This window comes from Babylonia areolata, chromosome 2 (assembly GCF_041734735.1).
Source record: "Babylonia areolata isolate BAREFJ2019XMU chromosome 2, ASM4173473v1, whole genome shotgun sequence".
Classification (NCBI taxonomy): domain Eukaryota; kingdom Metazoa; phylum Mollusca; class Gastropoda; order Neogastropoda; family Buccinidae; genus Babylonia; species Babylonia areolata.
The window spans coordinates 12,871,816-12,887,293 of NC_134877.1; the positions used below are offsets into that span (position 1 = coordinate 12,871,816).

At 42.2% G+C, this 15,478-nt stretch overlaps 2 protein-coding genes across 2 annotated transcripts in view; both read right to left on the reverse strand.

Annotated features, from left to right (window-relative positions):
• Nucleotides 1-5,176, reverse strand: part of LOC143297882 (delta-1-pyrroline-5-carboxylate synthase-like) — a 41,085-nt gene extending 35,909 nt beyond the window's left edge. Inside the window, exon 1 of the mRNA XM_076610421.1 lies at nucleotides 2,262-5,176. The gene's annotated coding sequence lies outside the window, so the exon portion shown is untranslated. The remainder of the gene's footprint in view (nucleotides 1-2,261) is intronic.
• A 223-nt stretch (nucleotides 5,177-5,399) lies between these two features.
• Nucleotides 5,400-15,478, reverse strand: part of LOC143297864 (uncharacterized) — a 37,266-nt gene continuing 27,187 nt past the window's right edge. The window contains exons 14-15 of the mRNA XM_076610393.1: nucleotides 13,520-13,708; nucleotides 5,400-11,171 (exon numbers count right to left, since the gene is read on the reverse strand). Of these exons, the coding sequence (XP_076466508.1) occupies nucleotides 10,846-11,171; nucleotides 13,520-13,708 (515 nt within the window). The 3' untranslated portion in view covers nucleotides 5,400-10,845. The remainder of the gene's footprint in view (nucleotides 11,172-13,519; nucleotides 13,709-15,478) is intronic.

Below are 15,478 nucleotides of genomic sequence, written 5' to 3' on the forward strand. Positions count from 1 at the left end.
ACCAAGACCCAGCTGTTCAGGCCGTGATAACACAGTTAGGTTTCTCGTGTAAAAGAAGACAGTTTAACACAAAAGGGTGGACCGCAGTTTAACGACCCGCTGGCCGACTCCCTGAAGTCATGTAAGATAACATGCACGGAGCCGGTTTAGATTAGTTTGCTCTTCAACACAAACAACTAAGTGCCTGGTTGAAATTATCCTCTCTGTCTTCTTTCACATCACATGGGCGGCTTAGAACTTTCCCCTCCCTCTCTACTCTGTGTGTGTCTCAGCCTCCGTCATAACAGTCACTTGAAAGTAAAGTCACCACACTGTCAGTTTTGATAGCACACGTCGTGTTGTCCAGTGAAGACGAAACGCGTTGTATGTGTGTCCGCGACAAAAACGATAGAAAACTTACACAGCAACTGATGCCGAAGAAATATCGAGTTCTGATCACACACACACACACACACACCACTCCGTCCCTCTCCCCTACACACGTACTGTACCGAACGTGTGCACTGACACACACACACACACACACACACACACACTGACATAGCACATGCGCAGACAAACATCCAGATGAAGAAAATAGAAAAGAAAACAAAGAAAGAAAGGGGGGGGGGGGGAATAAAAGAGAAAATTAATCTTGCCCAAAATTTTGTTACAGTACGGCCAGGACACAGGGCATAGTCACGCAGAAATGTTCAAAATGCCCTGCCGATTTGATCAAGACCGTGTCAACTCTCCTCGTTACATTCCATATGGTGAAACTGTAGGTCTGCTTGAACATGTAACCAGTGCTCTGATGCAGAGTTACAAACTGAACTGAAACTTTCTAGCAGTTTTGAACTTAATAAAACATTTTTCAAGAAACACATGGACACATTTGTTAAATGAATTTGCCACACTGCTGCGGCAATCGTATGTACAGAATGTGTTTTAAAGGCGTAGGTATATATAATATATATATATATATATATATATATATATATATATACAGAGAGAGAGAGAGAGAGAGAGAGAGAGAGAGAGAGAGTAGCAATATAAAAGTCAGTCATACTTTATATGTAGAGACATTTTTTTCTATCATACAATAATCAATATTTACAGTTCGTCTGATTGTTTTTGCACAGTTTTTATTCTTCTGCGTACATAATCCCTTGTTCATTCGTATTCTGGAATCAGTGGGCTTTTCATCAAGTCTGTGATCCCACCGCACTCCATACTCGTTTTTGTGGCCATATGTGATGGGTATGTTAAAGAATTTGTGTTTCCATTACCTACCAGATGCTTTCATAGATTACGGGATCTCCCAGCAGATAAAATGTGTTTTTGATCTCCTCGGCGCGTGTATACACACATAGCCAGGGGATTAAGGTGTAAGCACATGTCTGCTGAAACACTGACATGGGAGATCGGGAAAATCGATTTCCAAAATTAACCCACCAGCTGCCGATATCGAGATCGAATATTTACATCGGACCTAGTTCCAATGAAAGCCCTGCGATTATGCTTTGAGAAAAAAAAAGTTTGGTGAAAACAATTACGCTACAACAACGCAGCCATTGCGCCCGTCTTGCGTACATTTAGGACTACTACTGTCACTGCAGACATGAAAAAATACAGGCATGGGCGCTTTTCTGTCCAACGATTATTCCCTTACTGAACTTGTATTATTTCAAAGGCGTCATTCGAATGTTTCATACCGTTAAGACACGTTTCAAACCTAACTGAAACTTTATTGCATTGTGTTTGTGCACAAATAGCCGGTAATCTGGATCGTATCCCCTCAACATTTAGTCCTTTAACAGATGAAACCCTGGATTTCAGAGCTTCAAATCCGTCTCAAAGTTACTGTGATTTTGACATTGTGGACTCGGATAGAGTAGCAATATAAATGTCAGTCATACTTTATATGTAGAGACATTTTTTTTCTATCATACAATAATCAAGTTTTAATGTTTTATATTATATAACTACGATCAATATCACTGATGTATGACTGTCGTCGAGAATCACAAAAAATGGAAATTTACACGTCTTGGTAGTCGATTTTTTTTTGGGGGGGGGGGGGGGGGGCGTGGGGAGGGGGCGGGGGTAATCAATAGAAAAACCGGAAAAAAACAACAACACACAATTAAGTGTAGTCTTCACTGTTTTAAGTCATTACCAACAGATGCATTATGTCAGTGAACACTTGCTAGACAAGACAAATGCAAGAGTACACGTTGACAAACAAGAGTATAGACCTGCAGATATAGTAGCCCACCTACCTCAACCTCAGTGTACAGTTAAAAGTGTTCGATCCGCTGTGGGGTCCAGTCAGGGCGATGTCGGCGCACTATGACTGACGTGCGAGTTCGTGCCAGGTCACCCCTCGTCTGTGTCAGCGCTAATCTTCCGATCAGACACAGGACGTGAACTGGCCCTGTGATAAAGTGATAACTGGGTAGAATTATTTTCCATCTTGACACCCATACGCTGACTCACCCCAGCTGTGTCGACAAAGCCTTGAATTGAGCGAACTATCATCTCCCGGGTGCGAGTGGGAAAATTTAGACGCGTACTACTTTGAAGGTGTGTGGACCAGGCCCGTGACCTTTGTGACCTGTACACGGCTTGACCCGCCAAATTTCCTTTCAAAAGGTCAGGAGTTGGATCACTGCATGGGGTGACAATGAATATCGTACAGGCCTAGTCGTCATGATACATGCTGGTGGTGTCCAGTGGGTCATTTTAGGACACGGATCCCCCTCTCTCCCCGGCCCCACCCCCTTGGGACACCAGTCAGTTGCATCATCCGTGGCGAGTGATATCCAGGGGAAAAACAGCTCAGGAAAATATTGGGGAAGGGGAGCATTCTATGGATATAACTCTCTGTGTGTCTTGATGACACCACCAAAAACGAAAATACTTTAAGATCGGCACCATGAATGCCAGTTTTCATTCCGGATTATCCTCTAACGGCCATAAACAGCATATTGATTACTGCGGTGCCCTGTATTCAGACTGCTAAGGTCAGAGTGACATGGCTTCAAGATCCACACCAGCAGTATTTGGTGATGGGGGTTACCTGAATATATTTATCCCAGGAACACGATCGAAGGTGTATGGTCAGCCTTGCACTGCAAAGACCCCAGAGCCGGTACTGATCGACACACATTGAACCAAGGACTTATAATAAATATCCATTTATAAGTCCGTGACATCGAACAGCACACACCTAGGCCTCTGCCAGCATGGCGACCTTTTCTGCTATGCCAGATGAGATCATGACGCACATCTAATACAAACGCCTATAGGATCAGCACACCTACACAGCCTACCCTATCCCTCCCCGTATCTCTTCTTTAAAAAAAAGAAAAGAAAAGTGTCAATGTTTTAACTAAACAGCACAGCAAATCTGGACTGTCTCTAGTGGTAACTCGAATATAACGTGGTGAATGCACCAGCCTCTTTCAATGTGCTTCCTTCCTCTTTTTCTCCCTTTACACTGTGGAGAGTCACTGGAAAGCCGCATTGAAGAACTGTTCATCAGATTCCACCGGGTCTGTCGGCTGTGTGCCAAATCCTGCGTCTCTACAATTGGTTTCCTTGTTCATTCTGTAGTGCTGTCAGTCCACTGATTTGTGTTTTTCTGTCTTCTCCTTTGTCTCTCCCTCATATGTGTCACACGGAAAGGCCCTAGATAAATCAAGTCATAAACATTACTTCTCTTTTGTTTTTCCATCTAAAAGAGGCCGAAAATGTACCAGCTGTATCTGTCCATCTCATGGGTCAGTTCAGTTTTCCAACCCAAGTGGTGAATGTGATGCTGTTCCTCCCATGCCATAGTCATTGCAAACCCTTGCTGCATCCAGTATTGTCTCTGTAATCTTTTCTTTCATGCAGTTTGTCCTGGGCAAGTCAAATCTGGCAGGGTCCACCCCCCTCCAGACGGGATTTTCTTGTTGGGCTCACTCCCCACATGTGGCAGGCACTACTGGGTTACATGGTTACCACTAGCAGAGGAGAACCTCTGACTTGAAGTTTGAAGTGGCTATAGTAATTTTCAAGGATTTCCAAGAGAATTGAATACAAACTATGTTTCTGCACTTTCTTTGCTTTACAGCAATGTGTGATCATAATGATGGCAGTGGACAATATAGGGAAAACTAAACTGAGTTTGCAGTGATTCTGGAACTGCCCTGCTTTTATCAACTGGCATCTGTACATTGTTTCGGGTCCATGCAAAGTGGTCTAGCCTGACCCACAACATATGGTCTAGCCTGACCCAGAACATATGGCCCTACTGGTATCAGAGATGATCTGGACAGTGTGATTAGTGTTGGGGGTGAACTGAAGATGAACACATGAACTGAAGGGGCTGTACAATTGTGCTGTCACTGTGTGAAAAAAAGTTGAAAGGCAGAAGAGGCGGCGTAGGTGATTTGACATGTTCTTGTTCTTGTTGCTTATAGTCCAGCCGACCACACAGGGCCATATCAGGACTGTCAAACCACACAAAATTAATGTTCAACCGCACCAACACAAAACTGTCACATCTACAAAAAAAAACAAAAAAACCCCACTAAAACAAACCCACAAAACACAGTTCATGACAAAGTATCCCAACTATTTCCATCCTTTGGCAAATAAGACTAGGTCATGCTGAGGACGCCAGCCCTTCCGCTTAATTTATCATCCCCAGATTACAAAAAATTGTAAAAAAGGAAAAAAATATATACTTCAAAGCCAAAAAAAACAAACCAAAAAAAAACCCATAAAAAGGCCATATAGGCAAATAACACTGCAGAAGGGGCAGCTAGTGCCCATCCCAGTGTTTACATCTCACTACCTAATCGCCAGAGCAAAACAGCACAGACAGCACATCACAGACTGCGGAAAAGAGAAAAAACGTGTTAAGGCTTGCTTGAAAAAAGAAACGGGAATGGACTGGGAAGGCAGAAAAAAGAGACAACAGTGAAGGAAGGAAAAGGGAAGAAACAAAGTGACAGAAAAGAGGAAATTTCTAGCACAGAATTTCCAGAAGGCAGGGATGCTATTTATACCGAAAGACCCCCGGCATCCCCACGGGGGATGAATTGACATGAATTTGGATGCAACACACACACACACACACACACACACAAACGCACACACAGCATATACACTCAGGCCACATTTCCCATACCCATTTCCCACACCCCTCAGCCCCTTCTCCCCCCCACCTGCCCCCCCTTACAGAATGATAATATCATAAAAACTGAAAGGAGATGAGTCAATGTGAAGAAGAGCTGAGTTCAAACTGTTCTTTGTTGCTGGCCATGCTACATTGCAGCATACCTCCACCATAATGAAACTGTCCCCATCAGGACGCTCCCATCAAGGAAAATTCAGTGACATCATGTAGCAATACATTGAAGAAAAAATACACTGCCTAGATTTTATTGTCATTCATGCATATACAAAGCTGCAACAAGCATAGTGTTTCATCTGTTTAAAAAATACTCAAAACAATATTACTGACACACACAAGGGAAACAGTTGTTCTCACAACCACGCACTTTCATGGTGCAGTCTGTGAGAACTGTTATTGTCAATACCTTCTTTGCTCCCTCTCAAACTCTCCCTTTTTTGGAGGGGCTGAGGGGGGTGGTGGGGGGGGGTAGGGTGGTGGTGGTGGTGGAGGAGGGTTGACTGGGATGGAAATATAAAAGGAAGGGTGAAGAGGGGTGAGGGTTGAGAGGAGAGGTGAAGGTGGGTGATGGAGGGTGAGGGTTGAGGGGGGTGGTAAAGGAGGGGTGAAGGTGGGTGATGGAGGGTGAGGGTTGAGGGTTGTGGAGAGGCGAAAGGGGAGAAAAGAGGATCAGATAGTCACATGAACAGATAGTCACATCCTCAATAAATGGTAAACATAAAAGAGATAGATATAATATTTTCTACATTATAAAGTATGTTAGTTAGTTTAAACCAAACCATCAATGATTGAACCAATTCTTGATTTTGCATTAACATGTTCACATGTATGCTACACTAAATCTCTTTCTTTTCTTCTCCTTTTGTTTCTTTCTTTTTCCAGATGGTCTTTCTCCTCTCTGTATGGTGTTCATACAGTTGTTTTTCTTTTCTTTTTTTGGAAGTGGGATTTCTGTCTTCATGTGAAAGCGTCTCCGTACTCATTCATGCACAGAAATTTAGCAACGTGAGAGCAATGTCAGTCACGCCACCACAGTCTCCACGGTTGCTAACAGACTAAGGAGAGACAGGCCGTTCCTTAACCTCTGGATGCTGCTTCACACATGTATTGGGAGATGTTCTCTGTTCTCAGGGACACCCAGACGGTTGTGTCCGCCAGGACAACACGGGTCATCTTCTGCATTGGCTGCAACCTTCACTCGCCAGTATTTTATCCTCCTCCACTTGGACCTTGAGTGGAGGTATGGATGCAAGTCACTTGGATGAGATGATAAACCGAGGTCCTGTGTGTAGTATGCACTTGGTGCATGTTAAAGAACCCACAGCAACAAACCCATCCACTTTTTGGAAAGCAATATTCATTTGCATGATGAAAAGAGAAAAACAAGGCTGATGCTGCACTGTGGCAATGCACTCTCCCTGGGGAAAACACCCTGAATTTCACACAGAATAATTCTGAAAGAGTTATGCAATGCAATACAATACAATACAATACAATGCAACAATACAGTACAACAAGACACTGTACCTCCCATTGAAGGACACAGAGAGACATTGGGCACCCTTTGAAACTGTTGTTTGAACCCAGTTCTGTCCCTTGACAAAAAAAAAAAACAAAAAAAAAACCCCTTCATGTGTCTTCCAACTTCTGTTTTCTTTCTCAGCTCCTTTCCATTTCCACACCTTGGTTTAAAGCAGCTGTACAGACTTTGAGACAGAGATGACAACAAGTGAGATTTAGTGAAACAGACTGCTGTAGGCTGATTACTGGGTAGTTGATTTTTGGGTGTGGTTTTTTTTCTTCTTCAGTTCTGAGGATTTTTTTCAGTAAATTCCAGAAAGATAGCTAGTTTACTATTATTTGGTATGTTAAAACACATTTTACTGATAACTACATAATGCTAACTTCAAAGCTACATACTGGAATAATAAGTATATACAATACAAAAACAAAACAAAACCACCCTCCATTCTGTTTAAAGATGGCAGAATGCATGATGCTTACTTCAAAGCAACGCACTGGAATAATAAGTATATACAATATAGAAAAATCACTTTATATATTTTTTTCTTTCTAAGATGGCAGAATGCATGATTTAGGACAAAATAGGTTACTGATGAGCTTTAAACAAATTTGAGAAATAATATGTGATAATGGACATCTTCATTTTTAATATGACACACTCTTCAACGCAAATCACACAGAATGGAAAACACAACCAGAAAACGAAAACAGGAAGTGATCATCTCAAAAGATGCCACTTTAACCATGGAGCAAGTAAGACCACAATAACATAAAAGCATGAGAAATATCTTTGATGAACTAAAATACCATGATATATGAGACCCTCACTATTGGATGCATGTGTTCAATACAGATTTAAATGATAATTTTACAGTGGCTCAATAACGCATTAAAGAATGAAGACTTTTTACATTTAACATACATTCTCAGTATTTTTCCAACAAAAACATCACTAAATAAAATGAATGTAGCATCAATAAACAAAACATGAATGTTGCTGATGTCAAGAAGTATACTTATAGAACACTAGTTCCATTACTGTAGACACCTGCTGACTTTCTGGTGAAATGTTGAACAACTTGTTTTTGTTAACTATAACACACTGCCGGAGATAATGGGGAAAAAATCACATTATTTGAAGTGATCAAAGAAAAAACTGAAAGCATAGCGTTATGCAAAAATACTGATACTATCATATTGATAGCTAAACCAGCTCCATCACTAACAAGTATGAAAAATATAGTTACTTACAGATTATATTTGACAAGGAAATAATGCAAAGAAAAATTAAAATATGAAGAACACACACACACACACACACACACACACACACACACACACACATTAATGCATGCCGATGGAAATTGTCCAGATAGTGCCATGGATGGCAGATGAAAAATAAATACATATCCCTTATGCAAAAAAATACAAATACAAAAATTTTAAAAACCCATAAAGCTCTACAATGTGACTGAGAAAATCATCATTCTTCATATGAACTTATATATTGTCAGCATCATATTTTCAGTGTTTCTGTGTATATTTGATGTTTTTCAATGAAAAAAGAAAAAGAAGAAGAAGAAAAAGAAGCAACAAACAATAAATTAAAAAGACACAAAAAAAAACAATGAAACCTGTCTTTGTACTGAATAATCCGAATCCAGAATCCAACACATGTTTTTTTACAAACAGCATATCATGGATAAAGAACCAATGATGCACCAATCGACACACGACAAAAACAACAACAAAAAAAAGAACAACAAAAAACCCTCAAAACAAATAAACCAGCCAACCAATCTTCATGGGAATTCAAAGTATGTCAAACTTTGCTTGGCAAGCTTTCATGTCTTTGCTGTTTAGGATACCACAACCTTTTGTGAGTGCTGTCCTGATGAGCAGAATACTTAGGGAAATGTTTGTTAGTTGAGTATGATACTTCAAAGAGTCAGGTATACAGGTCGGTTCTAAGTCTGCAGTGTAGGAGAAGTCAAACTGTTCATGTAATGCATGTGGCATACACATGTGTGTGTGTGCGTGTGTGTGTGCATGCATGTGTGCATGTGTGTGTGTGTGCATGCGTGTGTGCGCATGTTTGTGTGTGTCTCTGTGTGCGCGCGCATGCGCATATGCATGTGTGTGTGTGTGTGTGTGTGTGTGTGTGTGTGTGTGTGAACATAACATTCAGGACTTCTCACAGAATCCATGTGTTAGGTATAACAGACACCTAAGTGTCAGGTGTGTAGGACAGGTGTGTAGGACACTACACAAACTTTGTCAGATGTGTTGCACATTTCACTGGATCTGTTTTTCTGGTTTGTATGAATGACAGGAGCAGGAAAAAAAAAACCTTGTCATTTTAAAATGTGTACACAAGCTACACAAATGTCCCCAACAAAATAAAAAATTAGCATTGACAAATCTATATACAACTGCATGATTTAATAGGAACCACAGCTGTCAATCTGAAAATAAGAAAATCAACTTTCAAATTCATAAAAAAATAAAATAATTATAACATACTGGTTCATGTCACATCTTCATGTACAAAATAATCTATGTAGAGACGAATAAAATCAACTGCCTGGTTTATTCAGAAAACAACAGGGAAACACACACATGCATGCATGCGCGTGCACACACACACACACACACACACACACACCAGTATTCTCACTTATGTCTTTTGATAAGTGAGATGAAATAAACTCAGCACAGTTATGATAATGGATAAGCAAACCAACAGAAGTGTGTTGTGCTTTGAACAGATACCATCTGCATATCTATGTCACAAACATGTTAGTACAAACGTATGCACAGGCCCTTTCATGTTTCCCTTTTTTTCATATTCTGTTATCCTGTAATCATTTAACAGATTGTTTATAATGTTATATTCAATCAAATCAGTAATTTTCCTCCATGGCAACCACCTCTAAAATCTTTATTTCTGAATGTCTTGGACACCCTTACACCTGTATATGTAACAAAACAAAAAACAAAAACAAACAAAAAAGATTGTGTGTCAAAGCATTTGTCAGCTTGAGCACTCACAACATTGAATCAGTATTTAGTATTACAGACAGAAAATGTCAACTCTTGGGGCTCACAACAAGGGTGCTCTTGATGAAAGCACAGAATGTGATGCTACACAAATGGATCTGTGTTAAAAAGCAAAATACACAGCAATTCTAGGACTGACAATGGTTTTGTGTCAGAAGATCTAAGCTGACACTTAGCTCAAGGCCTGGCATCAATGAACAGGAGTTAAAGATAAAAGTTCTCAACATCTCTACAACTCACATCAATGAACAGGAGTTAAAGATAAAAGTTCTCAACATCTCTACAACTCACATCAGTGAACAGGAGTTAAAGTTCTCAACATCTCTACAACTCACATCAGTGAACAGGAGTTGAAGTTCTCAACATCTCTACAACTCACATCAGTGAACAGGAGTTAAAGATAAAAGTTCTCAACATCTCTACAACACACATCAGTGAATCAATGTCAGACATCAGAGCATACGTCACATCAGCTCTGATAATCCACCCCAGTGGAGGCATATCACAGATCAAAACTCATCTTTACATCCCACAAGAAAGAGTGCATGTATGTATTAAAGAACAAAGCACATGACACACCACTTTATATTTTTTACAAGTGAAACCACCTATCAGCTCTGCTGGCCATACCAATGCACACTCTACAAAAATATAGTAATCATAAAGAAGCCACAAAAAATGACGATGCTCATTAAAGAATGCTCATGTGAAAACTACTTCTGTAAAAGTTAGTTACAAGTATATTCAATTCTGCTACTCTGTGAAATTTCTCAAGTCCATTTCATGCTTTGTGAAGTCAGCTGACAAGATATAATTCTCTCACAATGTCTGATTCTTTTTTACCTTCCTACCACCCATACCACAAAAAAAAAAAAAAAATAAAAAATGCATGCATGGTAACAATGACACAAAAAACATGACCTATTGTGGCATAACCACAGTGTCTTTTGCTTTGCCAATGGTGACAAAACAGTCAAGACAAAGCAGAGTTCAGCAGCAAGCAAGCAGGTACAATCCTGCACTCTGAGTTGCTCCATGCCGAACTGTGGATGATGATGCACAACACAACACTGTAGGTATTTATTCTTAATACATCAATGGCCATAAGTTGTATGAAAACATCCTGGTTGAAAATCATCGTAGTCCTGGGTCCTCCTAGCAGGGTTGGTATCATGCGATCTGTCCGCTTCTGACCTGACCGGTCCCAGGCAGGACTCCAGCTCCTCTGCCAGTCTGACGCAGGCCTGCTGCCGGCTCTCCTCTTTGTCAGAGAAAATGAAGAGTGACAGCGCGTTTTTGTCGGCCCACTTTGAGCGCGGCGCCTTTGTCAGCAGCACCCTGGATGAGGTGGGCAGGGAAGGCGGGTACACTGCCGCCCCTCCTTTGTTTGAAGTTGTCGGTGTGTTGGACTGCCTGGAAGCTGTGCCACGGAAAGGAAAGACACAATTACTTGTTTAACACCATGTCTGTTGAACTTTGGTCAAATGAGATTAGTGTGGCATGATTACAAAGTGTTATTAAGTGGCGGTGTTGATTTTACTGAACAAATAACGCACTGCACAAGCCTGAGGGGAAGATGCCCAGACAAAAAACTGACTGATATTCTGGCCTGTAAGTTCAGTTTTACCTCAGTGAGGTGACAGCCCTGCACTCACATGCATCAGCCGCAGTCAAGGGGTTACAGTCTGGTGCATCACAATGAGGTAGCTTGGCGTAGCAAAATGAAATAAGCTTGGCGTAGCAAAACGAAATAAGCTTGGTGCAGCAAAACGAAGCAAACAAACAGACAAATCTATGATAGTCAGGTTGTACATATATATGTGACTGCAGTAAACACAGAAGATCTATCCAAGAAATAATGAAACCATGTAGTTTGGATGACAATGACACATTGTGTCCACTCCTCTCAAAGAGTTCATGCATCTGCTTTAAAAAATATCAAATTTACTCACACCCATAAGCCTATGCACAAACACACACACATACTCACACATACACACACACACAGATACACACACACACACACACACACACACACAGATACACACACACACACACACACACACACATACACACACACACACACACACAAACACACACACACACACACACACACACACACACACACACACAGAACAGGTGAGAGTGAGACAACCACCCCAAACAACAGCTATCCCAAGGAATCAGCCATGAATGAAATACTTAGCCTCTGAACTCCTTACAACATAATATTTACAAAACAATCCATAGTTCCATTCCCTCGATTAAAAAAACAATGACAGAGACACCAGTCCTGAACAATCCCAGTGGCCCAGTAGTAACATGTCCGCTTAAGAAGCAAGAGAATCTGACTGTAAGGATCAAATTGGAATCCCACACTTGCCAGAAATCCTCCCCCCTCCACCCCTCCCCCTCCCCCAAATAGACCCTGAATGGTGATCTGGATAATAATTATCTGGATGAGGTGATAAACTGAGGTCCTGTGTGTAGCATGTGGAGCACTTAGAGCTTGGTCTCTAACCGAAGATAGACATCACATAGGTATCCACATGTTTGTAAAGCACTTAGAGCTTGGTCTCTAACCGAAGATAGACATCACATAGGTATCCACTTGTTTGTAAAGCACTTAGAGCTTGGTCTCTAACCCAAAATGGGCACTATTTAAGTTTCCATGAGTTTGTGAAGCGCTTAGAGCATGGTCTCTGACTGTGGATAGGTGCTACATAATTATCCATACCAATCAATCAAAACCACCCTTCTCTGACCACAGATAGGTGCTACATAATTATCCATACCAATCAATCAAAACCATCAGTCTCTGACCGCAGACAGGTGCTGTATAATTATCTAAACCAATCAATCAAAACCACCCTTCTCTGACCGTAGACAGGCACTATATAATTATCCATACCAATAAATCTAAAACACTATAATTATCCATACCAATCAATAAAAAACACCAGTCCCTATATAATTATCCATACCAATAAATCAAAAACACCAGTCTCTATATAATTATCCATACCAATGAATCAAAACCACCAGTCTCTATATAATTTTCCTCACCAATGAATCAAAACCACCAGTCTCTATATAATTATCCATACCAATGAATCAAAACCACCAGTCTCTATATAATTATCCATACCAATGAATCAAAACCACCAGTCTCTATACAATTATCCATACCAATCAATCAAAAACACCAGTCTCTATATAATTTTCCGTACCAATGAATCAAAACCACCAGTCTCTATATAATTATCCATACCAATGAATCAAAACCACCAGTCTCTATATAATTTTCCTCACCAATGAATCAAAACCACCAGTCTCTATATAATTATCCATACCAATAAATCAAAAACACCAGTCTCTATATAATTATCCATACCAATGAATCAAAACCACCAGTCTCTATATAATTTTCCTCACCAATGAATCAAAACCACCAGTCTCTATATAATTATCCATACCAATGAATCAAAAACACCAGTCTCTATATAATTATCCATACCAATGAATCAAAACCACCAGTCTCTATACAATTATCCATACCAATGAATCAAAAACACTAGTCTCTATATAATTATCCATACCAATGAATCAAAAACACTAGTCTCTATATAATTATCCATACCAATGAATCAAAAACACTAGTCTCTATATAATTATCCATACCAATCAATGGAAACCACCTTTCTCTGACTACAGACAGGTGCTATATAACCATCCATACCAATCAATCAAAAACAAAAATGATCTTACAGGGGTTGGGCGGCAGGGGGGAGTACTGGCGAGAGGTGGCAGGGGTGAGACAAGAGGCCAGGTGCTGGAAGATCTGAGGGCTGGCCGCCACCAGCCACACCTCCTCCAGTTTCTTCGTCTTTTTCAGCTCCCTGAGAGCTTCCTTCATGTGGGTCAGCACCTGTTCCGCTTCACCCGGCCTGTTGGCTCCTGCACAGTCACCCTCAGTCAGGTGCTGGGGCAGCACATCCACTGGCTGTAGCACATCTACTGGCTGCAGCACATCCACTGGCTGCAGCACATCGACTGCTTGCAGCACAACTACTGGCTGCAGCACAACCACTACTTGCAGCACATTCACTGGCTGCAGCACATCCACTACTTGCAGCACATCCACTGGCTGCAGCACATCCACTACTTGCAGCACATCCACTGGCTGCAGCACAACCACTACTTGCAGCACATTCACTGGCTGCAGCACATCCACTACTTGCAGCACATCCACTGGCTGCAGCACAACTACTAGCTGCAGCACAACCACTCCTTGCAGCACAACTACTGGCTGCAGCACATCCACTACTTGCAGCACATCCACTGGCTGCAGCACATCCACTGGCTGCAGCACAACCACTGCTTGCAGCACATCCACTGGCTGCAGCACATCCACTACTTGCAGCACAACCACTGTTTGCAGCACATCCACTGTTTGCAGCACAACCACTGCTTGCAGCAAAACTACTGGCTGCAGCACAACCACTGCTTGCAGCACATCCACTGGCTGCAGCACAACCACTGCTTGCAGCACATCCACTGGCTGCAGCACATCCACTACTTGCAGCACAACCACTGTTTGCAGCACATCCACTGTTTGCAGCACAACCACTACTTGCAGCACAACCACTGCTTGCAGCACATCCACTACTTGCAGCACAACCACTGCTTGCAGCACATCCACTGCTTCCAGCACAACTACTGCTTGCAGCACAACTACTGGCTGCAGCACAACCACTGCTTGCAGCACATCCACTGCTTGCAGCACATCCACTGCTTGCAGCACAACTACTAGTTGCAGCACAACCACTGCATGCAGCACAACTACTGGCTGCAGCACATCCACTGCTTGCAGCACATCCACTGCTTGCAGCACATCCACTGGCTGCAGCACAACCACTGCTTGCAGCACAACTACTGGCTGCAGCACAACCACTGCTTGCAGCACATCCACTGCTTGCAGCACAACCACTGCTTGCAGCACAACTACTCGTTGCAGTACAACCACTGCATGCAGCACATCCACTGCTTGCAGCACATCCACTGCTTCCAGCACAACCACTGCTTGCAGCACAACCACTATTTGCAACACAACTACTGCTTGCAGCACAACCACTGGCTGCAGCACAACCACTGCTTGCAGCACAACCACTGCTTGCAGCACAACCACTGCTTGCAGCACAACCACTGCTTGCAGCACAACCACTGCTTGCAGCACATCCACTGCTTGCAGCACAACTACTGGCTGCAGCACAACCACTGCTTGCAGCACATCCACTGCCTGCAGCAAAACCACTGCCTGCAGCACAACAACTGGCTGCAGCACAACTACTGCCTGCAGCACAATTACTGGCTGCAGCAAAACCACTGCTTGCAGCACAACCACTGCTTGCAGCACAACCACTGCTTGCAGCACAACTACTGGCTGCAGCACAACCACTGCTTGCAGCACAACTACTGCTTGCAGTACAACTACTGCTTGCAGTACAACTATTGCATGCAGTACAATTACTGGCTGCAGCACAACCACTGCTTGCAGCACAACCACTGCTTGCAGCACAATTACTGGCTGCAGCAAAACCACTGCTTGCAGTACAACCACTGCTTGCAGCAAAACCACTGCTTGCAGCACAACCACTGCTTGCAGCACAATTACTGGCTGCAGCAAAACCACTGCCTGCAGCACAACTACTGCCTGCAGCACAACTA